This window comes from Oryctolagus cuniculus, chromosome 8, assembly GCF_051225735.1.
Source record: "Oryctolagus cuniculus isolate XC-2025 breed Fujian yellow rabbit chromosome 8, ASM5122573v1, whole genome shotgun sequence".
In the NCBI taxonomy this organism is placed as follows: Eukaryota; Metazoa; Chordata; class Mammalia; order Lagomorpha; family Leporidae; genus Oryctolagus; species Oryctolagus cuniculus.
In genome coordinates this window covers 82,236,586-82,252,802 of record NC_142874.1, presented here as the reverse complement: position 1 = coordinate 82,252,802, position 16,217 = coordinate 82,236,586, and the positions used below count along the sequence as shown (strand labels likewise).

The 16,217-nt window shown below is 43.2% G+C and overlaps 2 protein-coding genes across 7 annotated transcripts in view; one reads left to right on the top strand and one right to left on the bottom strand.

Annotated features, from left to right (window-relative positions):
- Positions 1 to 16,217, bottom strand: part of TIFA (TRAF interacting protein with forkhead associated domain) — a 122,304-nt gene that overhangs the window by 51,949 nt on the left and 54,138 nt on the right. Inside the window, exon 3 of one of the 2 annotated variants that reach the window (XR_016212301.1) lies at positions 9,912 to 11,197. The exons of the other annotated variant lie outside the window; for it this stretch is intronic. The gene's annotated coding sequence lies outside the window, so the exon portion shown is untranslated. Of the gene's footprint in view, positions 1 to 9,911; positions 11,198 to 16,217 lie in introns of those variants that run through there. 2 annotated transcript variants of the gene reach the window in all.
- AP1AR (adaptor related protein complex 1 associated regulatory protein) overlaps positions 2,875 to 16,217 on the top strand; it is a 49,255-nt gene continuing 35,912 nt past the window's right edge. For 4 of the 5 annotated variants that reach the window (XR_016212298.1, XM_089302931.1, XM_002717089.6 and 1 more), the window contains exon 1: positions 2,875 to 3,014. Coding sequence is in view for 3 of the 5 variants with exons in the window: in XM_002717089.6 (XP_002717135.1) it covers positions 2,932 to 3,014 (83 nt within the window). In the remaining 2 variants the exon portion in view is untranslated. Of the gene's footprint in view, positions 3,015 to 14,593; positions 14,745 to 16,217 lie in introns of those variants that run through there. The other variant, XM_089302930.1, reaches the window with a different exon arrangement.

The following is a 16,217-nucleotide window of genomic DNA, read 5'->3' as shown; positions in this document are numbered from 1 at the left end:
AATGGCCACTATGGCCGGTGCACTGTGCCAATCCGAAGCCAGGAGCCAGGTGCTTCCTCCTGGTCTCCCATACAGATGCAGGGCCCAAGCACTTGGGCCATCCTCCACTGCACTCCCGTGCCACAGCAGAGAGCTGGACTAGAAGAGGAGTAACCAGAACAGAACCCAGTGCCCCAACCAGGACTAGAACCCAGGGTGCCAGCGCTGCAGGCGGAGGATTAGCCTAGTGAGCCGCAGTACCAGCCAGTGTAAAATATTTTGAAATCCATGTACATGGGGATTCTTCTTAAAGTTTATAGAAAATATTACGAAAACAGATTTCAAAAAATGTTTTCCACCAAAATAAACTCATCTTTCATTTCATTTGTCATGAAATTTTATTTTATTTACCTGAGAGGCAGTGTGAGAGAGAGCAAGGGAGGGAGGGAGCATGGGAGAGAGATACTTTCCATCCACTGATTCACTCCTCAGATGGCTGCAAAAGCCACATCTGGGCCAGGCAAAGCCAGGAACATGAGTGGAAGGGGCCCAAGTAGCTGGACCATCCTCCGTTGCCTTCCCACATGCATTAGCAGGAGTTGGATTGGAGGCAAAGAAGAGACTCCAGCCAGCACTGAGACAGGATGCTGGTGTTAACAATGGGGGCTTATCGTGCTGAGCCACAGCTCTGCCTCTTCTCATGAACTTTCAGTATTCTCATATAATGCACACAATTTTCTATCATTGTTTTCACATATCACTAATCAAGTTATTTTACCTATGTTTTGTTTCTCATAAAAACATTTCTGATGGCTACATAGTGTTATAGGAATGTACCGGTAAATTTTAAGCATTCTTCAGTTATTGAGTATTCAGTTTGTTTGACTCTTAGCACATCTATTTTTGCACAGTTTAGGGGCTTAACACTTCACTGTATTCTTGCAAATACTGAACATTTTATTTGTAAATCTTCATTAAACTGACAGGTGAACAATGACTTCTCATTGAACTTTAATTTGCATTGTTTTGCTTAATGGAGATTCTAAAGAATGCTGTGATCATTTGCATTGATTTTGAAGATCATTCACATACTTGAGAGCCCATGTTTACTTCTTAAAATAAACTTATTGCTTAATTTAATTTACTTTTAATAATGGTTAAGGATGTCTATAGGAAGAAGTGTTACAAGTCTATAGTTGTACTTTTTAATTAAATTTTGACATAACTGTGGTGTGACACATAGTTTTAAGAAGTAACATAGGAGCCAGCACTGTGGCATTAGCATCCCATACAGGCACTGGTTCCGGTTCCAGCCACGATGCTTTCACTCCAGCTCCCTGCTAATGTTCCTGGGAAAGCAGTGGAAGATGGCCAAAATGCTTGGGCCCCTGCACCTGTGTGGGAGACCTCGAGGAAGCTCCTGGCTCTTGGCTTTGGACCAACCCAGCTCCTTAGTTGCAATATGAAGACTAAAACCCCAGTCTCTTTAAATTTCAAGCAAGAAAGTGAATTGAAAGAGCATTTAATAAAAAAAATACAAGTTTTGCTAGCTTTAATTAAAACACGCTATATATATTGGGGACAGCACTGTGGCCTAGGTTAAGCCTCAGATGGCACTGCCAGCATCCCAATATGGGTGCTCCACTTCCAATCTAGCTCTCTGCTAATGTGCCTGGGAAAGTGCGAGGAGATGGCTCAAATGCTTGGGCCCCTGCACAGCATGTGGGAGACCCCAAAGAAGCTCCTGGTACTTAGATTCGGTTTGGCCCAGCTCCAGCAGTTGAGGCCATTTTGGGAACGCACCAGGAAGACCTCTCTCTATAACTCTTGCTCTCATATAAGTGAAAATTAAAAAAGAAAAAAAAGGCTATAAATTGACGTGTCTGGTTAGTCAATAAGAGCATCCCATCTGTCCACTGGGCTTGGTGTTTACTAAGCCTCTCATTTTAAGGAAAACGGCTGACAAAAGTCCTAAAGTAAGACAAAACAGTATGCTTCAGAGTAGCTTTCTCTTTCCACCTACAACAGATATGAACAACATACTTGGCATTGTCAAGATCTCTGAAGAACCAAATCCTCTTGCTGACCTCCTATGGATGCCAACTTCCCCACCCGAAATTATCTGACTTTAAAGGTAATAAAATTTGGCCAGCGGGGCCCCGTTAACAATCTTCCCCAGAATGTTCACACGGAAAGAAAAAAATTCTTGTAACTTCAGTCCCCCGACTCTATTTCCCACTCGTACACACAGCACGGACAAATGCCCTTTCACACTCGGCGGCTCTCCGTGTGATGGGTCAAAGTTCGACGGCTAAGCCTCGACCAAACGACACGCTGCGCACTCGGGACCAGGAGGACAGGGACTTCACAGAGATAAGGAAATCTCCCAGTCAGGTCAAGGTCCACGCACACTCAAGAACCGAACACGTTCGGGAACTAACCCCTGCACCGGGAGCTGGCGGAAGTGACGTAAGAACTGGACGCCGGAGGAGGCGGTGCCGCCGAGGAGGCGCGCCCAATTGGGGCACCCGAGAAGCCGGGGGTGTGGCGCCGTCGGCGGCGAGCCGCGAGCCTGGGCGCCCGGGAAGGCGGGGCCTGGGCGCACCACTTGCCGAGACTGGCCTTCTCTGGCGGCTGGAGGCGGTCACTGCTGCTGTGCTGGGCGCTGAGGCTACAGGGGCCATGCGGACCGAGAAGGAGCCCGGAGCCCTCAGCCCGGCGCTCCTCCCTCGCGCGGCGTCGACTTGGCGGCCCCTGGAGTAACCGCTGCCTTTGTTCCGAGCGCCTCGTCCCTCCTGTCGCCCCAGCCCTCCGGCCGCCGCGCTCCGGCCGGCCCGCGCTCGGTCCCCCGAACCCCCTTTCGGCTCGCGCCGCGCGGATGCGGCTGCCGGACCTGGGTTTGGGTTTTGAGCGGGAGGTGGTGGAGGAGCGGCGGCCCCTGGGCGGCATGCGATGGGGAACTGCTGCTGGACGCAGTGCTTCGGGCTGCTCCGCAAAGAAGCGGGGCGGCTGCAGCGTGTAGGAGGCGGCGGAGGGTAAGCCCGCGGTGGGAGGGCCCCAGTCCCCAGTGGCTCCTCCTCTTCGGCCTCTGGCTGGGAACCTTTCCACTGTCCCAGCGGCCAGGAGGGGACCAGTGCCTGGCAACCCACACAGCTCCGGCGGCGAGCGGGTGGCAGTCGTGGAGGCCCTGGTCTGGCCCGGGCGGGGCGGTCTCGGGCCTCGTCTGGAGAGAGCTAGGGGCGAGGGGGAGGCGGGTTAGACTCTTGTCGGGCGCCGAGTCACGCGCCCAGTCACGGGAGGCGTCATTGCAGGAAGCACCCCGCGCCCATGGTCAGTAGGACCTGCTCCACGACAACCTGGACACACCCAGCGCTGGGCTTGGGTTTAATGCCAAAGCTGGTATCTCTGTGATCCTCTGTTTAGCCTTAACAGTAGATGACTGGCTCCGAAAGTTGATGGTTTTAAAATAGAAGTCATTTAGATGTTGGAGTAAAAGATTCCGGACATGGATAAACTCTGAAAGGTGCAAAGGCTTGGCGAATTGCTAGATTTCCAATGACATTTAGAGTGTTGGTGCTGCTAACCAGGAGGACAGTGTATGCTTTCTTCATATTAATTTTTGGGGAATTCAAGAGGAATGCCATATCCTGACTGCTCTGCATATGCTCTGTGCCACTATGTAAATCGCAGCCCTTCTGGATCTCAACAAAACTGGCATATGCTTAGATTTTTCTATCCCCACCATACGCAAAATGATAAAATTTAATGATTACTTCAATTTTTTATTTCAAAGGGTATTGGAAAAAAAATAGGACAAACTCTTTTAGAGTTGGTTTTGTCGTTTGTTATAAGGAATGACTGTTCTGCACTCTGAAACAGATTTTTAAGTCTGCAGGATCTGTCCCATTTAGCTAAGAGTGTTAGGTAATAAAGTGTTGAGCATAAACAAACTGAAACCAAATGATTTATAATATGAATCTTTAGGTAACTCATTAATTCATCAGCTTTGTGTTACTTCTCTGATACAAAGTAGCTAATATTTTACACAAGTGTCAGAATGGTAGAGTAAGGATTTACATATTTTGTGGAAAATTTAATATTATGCTTTTTCCTTGACAGCTGTTTTTGTCCTATCAGCCAGAATCATCTAATTTATTTGTAAATTTTGTATGTGGATGCATCCATATACTTGCCTAAAGGACTAGATACTGGGCTTTATTATTATTTGTAGTTGTATAACAGGATGTTAAATTTTTAAAAAGTACTTATTGATTTGAAAGGCAGAGTCACAGAAAGAGAAGGAGAGACAGAGCGAGAAAGATATTTTCCATTCCCTGGCTCACTCCTCAAATGGCTGAAACTGCTGGGGCTGGGCCAGATGGAAACCAGGAGCCTGGAACTCCATCCAGGTCCACCCTTAAGCCCAGGTGCTTAAGCCATTTTCTGCTGCTTTCCCAGATACATTAACAGGCAGCAGGATTTGAAGTTGAGCAGCGGGGACATGAATCGGCACCCTTAATGATCTGCTGGTGTCACAGATGATGGCTTAACCTGTGCCACAAAGTTGTCCCCAGGATGCTATTAAACTCTCTTTAAAAGGACTCTTACATTCTAAATAGATCAGCAGAAAGTTACTTATATTTGACATTGGACGACGGAATGTGTTTTTTGTGGGATTTTTGTTTTCCACAGTGATTTTATAAACTAATTATGTTTTGAATTGTAGATTCTACTTCCTTGGACACATGGGTTTGGCAGCATACAGAAGTAGCAAGAAGTCAGTGAATCAGTTTGAATGTTACTTATCTGTAGATGCTCCCTCAAAACACAACAGCTGCATCTGCACCTTCTTGAACAGGCCTTTTGAGGCAATGACAGCTTGTGGGTTGTGGAGACTGTCATCTGAAACCAAATAATAGTGATACCAATCCTTTTTCTTTTAATTGATAAATACAGATTTTGTTAGTTCTATTACTTGAATCTTCTGATTAACAACAAAAATTACCAACTTTTAAGTGTATAAAATACTGGAGAGTTCAAGAATTTTATATTCTAGAATATCTGTTGACTAATCAAGATGTCCATAACAGAGTTGAGATTTGTTGGAAAACTCAGTACTGGTAAAGTTATTTGGTGATTAAAGCAGGGAAATTAAATATCTTTAAGTAGTAAACTTTATTAACATGCTAATGAGTCATCCTTCACAATGGAGATTTACTTGCCTGCACATTGTAGAGGGCTCCATCTACTGGTCAGTGTCTTACTGTTTCTCTGGACTGTACTGAAAGTCTTCTGTATCATATAGACTTATGACCCAATTCTTTTTTCTCAGAATGAAGACCCAATTACAATTGTATTTTAAAGATTTTATTAACTAAATAGAACTAGAGACAACTCCCATCCACTGATTGACTCCCAAAATGTCCATAATGGCTGGCGTCAGGCCAGGCAAAGCCAGGAGCTAGGAATACTATCCAGGTCTCCCACAGGGGTGACAGGAACCCCCTTGTTTGAACCATCCTTGCTGCCTTCCAGCGTCTGCATTGGCAGGAAGCTGGAGTCCTCCAATGTAGGATGCAGGTATTTCTCTCTCTCTCCTTCTCTCTCTCTCTCTAAGATTTATTTATTTATTTGAAAGGCAGAATTACAGAGAGAGAGATCATCCATTCACTGGTTCAATCCAGTGAATTGGCTGGGAAGACCAAAGCTTGGCCAGTCTGAAGCTGTTAGCTCCTTTCAGGTAGAAGCAGGGGCCAAAGTACTTGGACCATCTTCTGCTGCTTTCCCTGACACATTAGCAGGGAACTGGATCGGAAATGGAGCAGCTCGGACTTTAACCGGTGCCCAAATGGGATGGATGTCAGTGTTGCAGCCAGCGGCTCTACCTGCTATGTCAACGTGCAAGCCCCAAATGCAGGTGTCTTAGTTACTAAAAACTCACTCTCATTTTTTAATTTATTTAATGTATATTTCCATATAAGTGGTTCCAGCTAAGAATCTTGTAGTTTAAAATACATGTTGGCATTTTTGACTACAGCTGCTGAGTTGTCTTCATCCTATAGTTTGGAATGATTTGCTTTTCCTTTCTGAGTAAAAATGATTTTAGTAATAGATCCCGACAGTGACTTCCTATGTGTCAAGCACTGTTCTCCCACATGAGGATAGAGGTGCAAGCACTCAGGCCACCTTCCACTGCCTTTCCAGGCACATTAGCAGGGAGCTGGATTGGAAGTGTAGCAGCTGGTACTAACCAGAGCCAGTATGGGATGTTGGTTGCATGGGAGGCGCCCCCCCCCCCCCAAAATTTTTAACTTAGAGACACTCAGGACTTTGGAACATCACTCTATTCTTCCTAATATAATTTTCTTTCTTCATATACTTTTCCAGTTGATGGTGTGGAAATGTGTGGCTTGAGCCACACCTCTACACTAATGAACTCTGTGGTCTTTGCTTGAGCTCTTAAGTATCTAATTGCCCACTGAGTGTTTCCATTTGGGTATCAAACATACCCTTAAATTCATTTTGTAAAGCTGAACTCATTATTCTTACAGTCCTTTTTTTTCCTTTTGTTATATCACAATCATTGCTAGAACTGTATTTCCTCCTTGCGAGTGGTAAAATAATTTATAGTTTCTCCTAAGTTGTGAATTTGAGAGTCCTATTAAAATCCTCCTTGAAACCCAGATTGTCCTTTAGATTACACCTTCTGAACTCCCGCTACGTTTTTCTGATCTTCCTCTCTACCTTAGTACATCATTCTGTCTTTTAGTTACTCCTCTCTAATCCAAGAAGGAAGAAACACAAAGCCTTACCTCGATGCTTACATCTTCCTCCAGCTTTTAACCTATTCCTTATCTTTTCCTTTGTAACAATTTTTAATTGTCTAATCTTTTTTTTTAAAGATTTATTTATTTACTTGAAAGTCAGAGTTAGAGAGAGAAGGAGAGGCGGGGGTTGGGGGACCTCCATCCGCTGGTTTACTCCCCCAGAAGGCTGCATCTGCTGGAGCTTCTGGGTTTCCCACGTGGGTTCAGGGGCCCAAAGACTTGGGCCATCTTCTACTGCTTTCCCCGGCCGTAGCAGAGAGCTGGATCAGAAGTGGAGCAGCTGGGTCTCAAACTGGTGCCCACATGGGATGCCGGCACTGCAGGCGGCAGCTTTACCTGCTACACCACAGCTCCGGCCCCAATTGTCTAATCTTATCTGTTTTCTCACTGTCACTCTGGCTTGCAGATAATAGGTAATTTAACATTCACCTCTCCTCCTGCTCCTCCCCTTACTCTCTGTCCCCTGTACGTGTTTCTTTTTCTTCTCAGTCATTACTTGTTCGAGTCCTTCAATACATACTAGATTCTTCTCACATTATACTCTTTTTAAGGTGTGGCATATGTAGCCACTCACCTAGAAGGTGTGTTTGCCACTACTCCCCATCATCCTACATTTTCATTCTGTCTCCCAGACCAGATTAAAGACTGGAATCCTTCATGTGGCTTTCAAGGCCCTGCACGACCTCTTCCTTGCTTACTCCTTTCCTCCCCACCCCTAGACTGCATTGTGTTCTTCCTTGAATCCATTTCTTCTCTTTTTGTTAGATGACTTGAACTCACTTATCTTAGATACCAACTCATGAATTATTTCCCACAAAAGCTTCCCCACACCATTGTCGACCCTCCATGGGATAAGTCCTGACACCCTCATCAAACCATCTTCCTTTCTTCTGAGCACTGGTATTTCCTTCTAGGTTAGCACCTTCTAGGTGAGTGGCTACATATGCCACACCTTAAAAAGAGTAAAATGTGAGTAGAATCTAGTACATATTGAAGGACTTGAACAAGTAATGACTGAGAAGAAAAAGAAACACGTACAGGGGACAGAGAGTAAGGGGAGTAGCAGGAGGGGAGGTGAATGTTAAATTACCTATTATCTGTAAGCCAGAGTGACAGTTTTCTGTATTTAATGTGTCAGGGAGACTTGTCTCTTCCCTTCCAAAACATGAAATTAAAATTCTTAACAGGCATTCTTCTAAATTTTTCTTCATTAGGAAGGGTGTATATTGAAAAGTAAATGTTATTAATTTACAATTGCCACCTTTATCAGAGTTTTTCAGAGGAGCAGAGCCAACAGGAAATGTCTGTATATCTGTATCTACCTATATACCCACCTATATAAATGTAAAATAAACTTTATTCTAAGAAATTAGGACTTATTCAATTATGGAGGCTGAGAAACCTCATGATCTGCTGTCTGCAAACTGGGCCCCTAGGAAAGCCCGTAGGGTAAATCCTTGTCCATTGTTTCATCTCAGCTGTCAGGCAAAGAGAGAATTTACCCTTCCTCCATTTTTTTGGTCCTGTTTATGTCCTCAGCAGGTTTTGTGGTTGCCAACCATGTTGGAGAGAGCAGTCCACTTTACTCAGTCCAGCAAATCAAGTGCTGATCTGTTCCCAAACGCCCTTGGAGATGCCCCTTAAAGTGTTTAACCAGATAACCTGGTCATCTGGGGACCCAGTCAAATTGATGTCAAATTAACTATTATACCACTTATGTCAGTGCCATCACTGCCTGGCAAATCTGTTGATTTTATCCTTTTAGATTTGAATGGCTAAACCTGTATTGAAATATTCAATATTAATTGGAAATCTATGTGTCCATCATCTCATCTTTGTAACAGTTTTTGCCAGGTGCCTGATTTTAACCTTTCTCATCTTTTGTTGAGGAATAAGAAAAATCTTGGGAAGCTTTTAATTTTTAATAGACTTTGGAAGAGTTTGCCATGATTCATCATTTATTTAAAGTGTCTAACTGAAGATAGAGTTCCCTTTCTTATTTTTAAAAAGCTCATACAGAAGAATATAAAGAAAGGAGCAATACCAGCGCAATACTTGTGAGAATTTTTCAGTTACCTTTACTTAATAAAACTATTTACCTGCTATTTATAGTAACATGAGAAGCATAAAAACTGCATTTTTATTATACTTTTCAGTGTATTTTTAATGAGACTGATTTTTATCCTTAATAAATTGCTTTGAGGTCTACCTTGGTAATCATGATAAATAAATATCTGCAAGAATCTCCACTTTTGTGCCATATTACTTTGAAACTCTTCCAGATTCTTTTACATGCCACTTTCATTGAGTGTTGTGTTCCAGAAACCAACCACAGCCTCTTTTCTACCAAATATCCCTCACATGTTTCACACCTTCCTCAGTAGTGGAATAGATATATAGAAACCTGCCTTATGTCATTCAGAAACAGCTGTCAGGGATGTGAGGATTATGTGTAAATGAATGTCCGTGGGTGGCTTTGTTGAGCTCTCGGCTGTTGAGAGGGAAAATACACTTCTATTTTCTTTAAGGCATTATTTTTGGAGCCTCTTTCTATGGTTCAGCTTTCACCTTAATCAATAATCTTGAATATGCATGTTCTTAAAATGTTACTCATGTTATTTCTCAACTCCAACTTCCTTCCATGTTTTATGATTGAATTTATGAAAGTTGAATGCTTACTATGATATCACCTTAACCATTTTCTTCACAGCCTAGCTTTATATAATGCTGTTGTATTCCTAGAGAGCTCTTCCAGCTTTTCACATCACTTTGTGCCTTATCCTGTCATGCTGGCATATAAGTCTACTGTCTTCAACTACCACATTTATTTTTCTCTTAATACCTCCATTCTTGACTCCTGCTTCTTTCCTCTTATATCCTTGTTGAATGCTGACAGTACTCATCATTTCCCAGCCTGTCCCCAAAACAAGATGATTTTTGCCTTTAAATATTTCTTTAATCCATCTACTTCCCTCATTGATATCACTCTAGTCCAAGCTTTCATCATTTCTCACCTAGCCTCAAATTTGATTGTATATATTATTCATGAATTAACTCTATGCATGAAAGGCCACCACAAAACACACCAAACACCGGAGTAAGGGAAAAGTTTTATTGTTGGGGGAGGGGAGGGCCCAAACAGGCTGGAGAGAGACCATGAAAAGAGAGGAACTGTGTGGGAAAGCGTGCCTTGTTTACACCCCTGCAGGGATGAGGGAGTGGGAGCAGTGAATCCCATTAGAGTAGGGGTGGAGTTGATGCTTTTGGTTGGGCCATTTGGTCACCTGACTCCTAGTAAGCCACACTGGATTGTGGAGAGGCTGAACTTATTGTACAAGATGGCACCTGAACCAGAGCCTAAGATGGTGTCTGGGGCTTGAGATGGTGCCTCAGATAAGGTGGCATCTATTCACTACCATTCCCCCTTTTGTTTTTTGCAAGGCAAGTGTTGTATGGGATTACATCTGCCCCCAAATTCCAGGAGGGGTAGAAGGATGATGATCTGTCTTCTAGAGCTACTTCCTGCTGGCATTGGGTGACGAGTTACTCTCTGCTGGCATGAGGTGATATCTCAAATTGTGATCTCCTGGGAGGGGACTGAGTATATCCCTGTGGTAGCATTTGGTTGACCACCTGGTTGGTGAAGGCTTTGGTGAAGGCCAATGGTCCTGGGTGTGGCATTAACCAAGTAATTTAACATTTTGTTTTACCCAGCCCAATTGATTAACATAATAAGAACCTTTTTCTCCCAGAAAGATTCAAGTTCCCCATTTTTTAATTGTTATAAGGTCCAAAGCCCGTCTGTTCTGTAGTACCATGCTTGTTATTGAGGTGATTTGGCTTTGGAGACCTCAGATGGCATCAGCTGAGGTCTCAGTGGACCTAGTGACCTCCTCTTGTAACTGTTGGAGTTGTTTTATAGTCAGTTGGTCAAGATAACATGGCCCAAAGCTGCTCTGAGATCACTACTAAGGAGAGACAGGCTACGAAGCTGATACCAGCCAAAACTGGGAGAAAGGCCACTTGTCTCCTGTGGATAGAGGGGTTTTTTTGTAGAAGAAATTCTGAATAATCATATCAATGTTAAGTGGGAGGAGAGGACCACTAATACACATGGGCCAGAAGTAGAGCCATTGATGTAGACATACAATGTGTACACACATATGACATAAAAGAACAGTAAAGCAGTTTTAGTAATAGTTTTTTATGATCTGTTTTGTTTTTTAATTACCAGCAATCAATTAGAATTTTTTTTCTGCTCTTAGTAAGCTGAATTAACCATTTTTTTTCCAAGTTGGTACCTGTGTACATTATTGGTTTTATCTGCTTACAAAAACTGTCCCGTGGTGTTGGATACAATGGAGGTCAGGGAAAAAGAAGTCCTTTGGAACCTAAGAGGACACATTTAAACACAGAACCAATAATGTTTTAACTTCCATGAGCAGTAAATCTGATATACAAAACTGGATGACAAAAGACTTCAAATAGCCACATTTACAATTATAAACTCATTAACCAACAAGAGGCACTTGTTACTCCACACAGTAATTTTTGAAAGCACCTGTAGGATTTTACAAAAGTTTTAGTTCTTTTAGGCCTCTGGGCTTTTTTTTTATTAAGATAACTATCACATCTGGTAATACAAGATCATTAGACTTTTTAGCTTTTGGATGTTAGTATTAGCATTTTATATCATCATAACTTAAAATTTAGCACCACTTCACATCTTGAAAGTTCTTGTAATATTATCCATATAACCTTAATAGTTGGTGTGTCTCCACAAGATGAGAGGTATAGCCTTTGACATTTTCAGGGGCCCAGCTGGAAATATCAAAGTTCAAAGAATTTGGAACTTTGATTTTTTTGAATGCCTGTCAAGGATGCTAAGAAGGCTTAAACTATCTGGTAGAAGCAGGAAACCTTAACATCTTGACATAATGTAGACCAGATTTGATCATTAATACAAAGTGATTACTCAGATGCAATGAATATATATTCAAACAAACCATAACTCTTTTAAAATTCAGTTGTTCCTTAACAATCAGAACTTAACAGACAATAGAGAACAAAATAGATTACTTCATCAGAACACAAAATCTGTGTCTCTTAGGTCATCCCAAAAATCAGAAATGAAATTAAATTTAGAGTTAGTACATGGAATCATATCCCATAATTTGGAACAATTTTAACAGAGTTGGAACTAGGGAAGAGAAAATAGCTTACTGGAGCTGTCTAGAAAACTGACAGAGTCACCAGTTAAAAATCAACAAAAAGAGATGCAATAGGTTTTAAACAGATTTTTAAGATGATTTCAAAATATTTACTAACATATATGTATTGCAAAAACCTCATTGTTTTAACAGGATCAGATTCCAACTATGTCAAGGAGAAATAGATTAATACATTTGTATCCAAAAATTTCTCTCTTTCATAACCTTCTGTGACTTCCACACACCTCTGCAACTTACTTAAAGCTTTCTGTCTTTTTCATTCCAGTGTAAACTAGTCATCTTACAAACCATGTCCTTTCTTTCTTGAGAAAGAAAACTCTTTCTTAACCATCCTTACTGTGAACACATTTCTATACTTGTGACCTTTTCCATCTGCTGATTTTCTTGGTTCACATTCTGAAATACCATTTAAAAATCTCCAAATTAAGACAACATTTTCTGGCCGGCACCGCGGCTCAATAGGCTAATCCTCCACCTAGCGGCGCCGGCACACCGGGTTCTAGTCCCGGTCGGGGCGCCGGATTCTTTCCCGGTTGCCCCTCTTCCAGGCCAGCCCTCTGCTGTGGCCCGGGAAGGCAGTGGAGGATGACCCAAGTACTTGGGCCCTGCACCCCATGGGAAGACCAGGAAAAGCACCTGGCTCCTGCCTTCGGATCAGCGCGGTGCGCCGGCCACAGCGCGCCAGCCGTGGTGGCCATTGGAGGGTGAACCAACGGCAAAAGGAAGACCTTTCTCTCTGTCTCTCTCTCTGTCCACTCTGCCTGTCAAAAAAAAAAAAAAAAAGACAACATTTTCTGAATAAGATAACACATCAAATTTCAGTCTTAGTTACTCTCAAGCAATGTTGAACTATGTTTCATAGTTTATGAAAACATTTAACAAACCCCAAATAGTTTTTCTATAGAATATAAGGTGCTAAGGGTACCAGTGTTTACATTTAGACACATTTATCAGTTGTCTTTGTCGAATTTACATAATAATTACACCTAGATGACTAAAGATGCTATTATATTGTACCTCTATCTGAATTAACATCAAAATCATATTTATAGGGAACTCTTTTAGCTATAAATCAGTGACATTAAACCAGAGATACCCATTCATGTCAGAAACCTGTTAAACCAAGTTACAAAACTAGTTTAGCAAGTTATCGCTCACCATTATGTTAGGTTTAATGGGGGAGGGCATCTCTCATAGTATATGGACACCCTTCAAGAGATTCTTTTTTTTTTTTTTTTTTTTTTTTTTTTTTTTTGACAGGCAGAGTGGACAGTGAGAGAGAGAGACAGAGAGAAAGGTCTTCCTTTTGCCGTTGGTTCACCCTCCAATGGCCACCATGGCTGGCGCTCTGCGGCCAGCACACCGCGCTGATCCAAAGGCAGGAGCCAGGTGCTTCTCCTGGTCTCCCATGGGGTGCAGGGCCCAAGCACCTGGGCCATCCTCCACTGCACTCCCTGGCCACAGCAGAGAGCTGGCCTGGAAGAGGGGCAACCGGGACAGAATCCAGTGCCCCGACCGGGACTAGAACCCGGTGTGCCGGCGCCGCTAGGCGGAGGATTAGCCTAGTGAGCCGTGGCGCCGGCCTCAAGAGATTCTTAAGGAGAATTGGATAAGTAATACAATAAGGGGCACTCATGGAAAAGGAGATATGGCTGGAAATACTAATTAACCCAGTGAGCCTGCTTATTTGAAGGGCTGGTAGTCTTGATCATTATTTCACATAGGTTGGGAGAGATAACTCTCAGGGTAATTTTAACATTGCTGGGTAGAAGGCTTTATGGAGTGACTCCGGGACTGGGCACAGAAGTGAGGGCTCGAGGGCTTGAAATGGTAATGGCAAGGAGGGGACAGAATGTTGGCTTAGCGGAATGGGGGAGGGCGAAGGTCAGAACAAAGACTGGGTTTGGGAAAAGGCAAAGGGAGCAAGAGCAAGAGTAGAAATCGGGAAAGAGTGGTTTTGAGATAGGGACAAACAGGAGACTTGGGATAAGGTAAGCGAAGGTACAGTGAGAGGCCAAGTAGAAACAGATGCCCCTCTTGGAATGTCTGGGCTCCTAGGAGGGGGAGATGTTGATGAGATAGTGAGAGCCAGGGCAGATGATGCAAGCACGGATGATGGGTTTTGAGGTGGGGGCTCATCTGTAGGGTCGAAAGTAGAAGAAAGGGGTTTTTGCCTTTTAGTGGGAGCTTTGGAAGTTAAGACAACCTGAGCTGGAGAACACAAGGTGTAGAGAGAAGGTTTAGAGTGGAGATAGGAAAAAGCCTGAATGTAGGGAATTTCCTTCCACTTTCCCAAACAGAAGTGGTAAAGATCCTGAATAATGTCAGAGTCAAACATGCCGTTAAGCAGCCATATGAACAGGTTCTTGAGATCATACATGGGCCACACCTGATTACAACGAAAGATGAGGTGATGGTGTTTGAGATCTGGAACCAAATTGAAAGGAACAAGATTGTTTAGGAGACAACTGAGGGGAGAGTTGAATGGAACATGGGACGAGGAAGCTTCCATAACAACCTGAGGGGTCGGACTGTCTGATAGCAGGGCATCCCGGGTATCTTGACAGTCCAATGAGGAGAGTAAGAAGCAGAGCAGAGGGTGGGGTCGTCACCCACACCCACTGTTACCCAAGGCTTAAAGCCGATGGAGGTTGTGGTGCCTGGTACCAGGACTTTGAGATGAAGCAAAGCGGGATCACAAACCATGGTAGGATTCCCTGTTCCCCATTTTACCTGAGGGTTTTGGAAGGCTGGTGTGTGGATGCAAATCACTGAGCATTCAGTGGTGAAGAATGAGGTCCAGGGGTGAGTGTTGTGGTCGGCATGAATCTAGGACCCCAAAGCAGTTCAGATCCCTGAGGAGGGCAAGGTCGATGGAAGAGCCTGGATCCAATTCATGGAAACAATGAAAGGCCACCATAAAATACAGCAAACACTGGAGTAAGGGAAAAGCTTTATTGTCCGGGGTGGGGAACACTATAGGCTGGAGGTAGAGAGTGAAAAAGAGGGAAAAGAGAGGGCCTGTGCAGGAAAGCAGGCCTAGTTATAGACTTGCAGGGGTGAGGGAGTGGGAGCAGTGAATCCCGTTAGAGTGGGAGTGGAGTTGATGCTTGTGGTTGTGCAGGTTGGTCACCTGATTCCTAGTAAGCCACACTGGATTGTGGAGAGGCTGAACTTACTATACAAGATGGCAACTGAGCCAGAACCTAAGATGGTTTCCAGGGCCTGAGGTGGCGCCTCTGATAAGGTGGCATCACTTCTCTAACAATGCATTTATCTCTGCTCATTTCTGTAGGACTCAAATGGTTCCTGGCTTTTATGTGAACAGCTTTTTATGTGGATCTAGGTTACTCCTTTAGATTAAAAAATTGTATTCTGAATACCGTGTAATTACTTTAAATACAATAAACATGGATTACATTTATTCAGTAACTTTGTCTATTTTTTTTAAAGATTTATTTATTTGAAAGTCAAAGTTACGCAGAGAGCGAAGGAGAGGCAGAAAGAGAGAGAGAAAGGTCTTCCATCCACTGGTTCACTCCCCAGTTGGCCGGAATGGCTGGAGCTGCGCCAATCTGAAGCCAGGAGCTTCTTCCGGGTCTCCCATGCAGGTGCAGGAACCCAAAGAGTTGGGCCATCTTCTACTGCTTTCCCAGGCCATAGCAGAGAACTGGATTGGAAGTGGACCAGTCAGGACTCGAACTGGTGCCCATATGGGATGCCAGCTGTTGCAGCCAATTGGGGAGTGAACTAGCAGATGAAAGATATCTCTCTCTCTCTCTCTCTCTCTCTCTCTCTCTTTCTGCCTCTCCTTTCTCTGTGTAACTCTGACTTTCAAATAAATAAATCTTAAAAAAAAAAAAAAAGGAAATGTATATGAAACAAATATAAAGCCTAAGCTCAATCCCTGGCCCATTATAGATAATAAGTCTAACTCTCTCCTCTTCATTATAATAATACCTTATGATTTTAGCTTTTATAACATCCTATGTAGTTGCAAACATAAGTCAATTAAATGCTGTTTTTCTGCCATTTAAAAATGACAAGTTGCTCTTATTATTTCTCTAAACTAGCAGTAATCAAGAGTAGGCTTTTACAGTAGAAGTTATTGCTTTTACTCATTTTGCTTTCTGTCTTTCAAGAGTAAACTTTCATTGAAGATTTCTACTTTTAGATCATG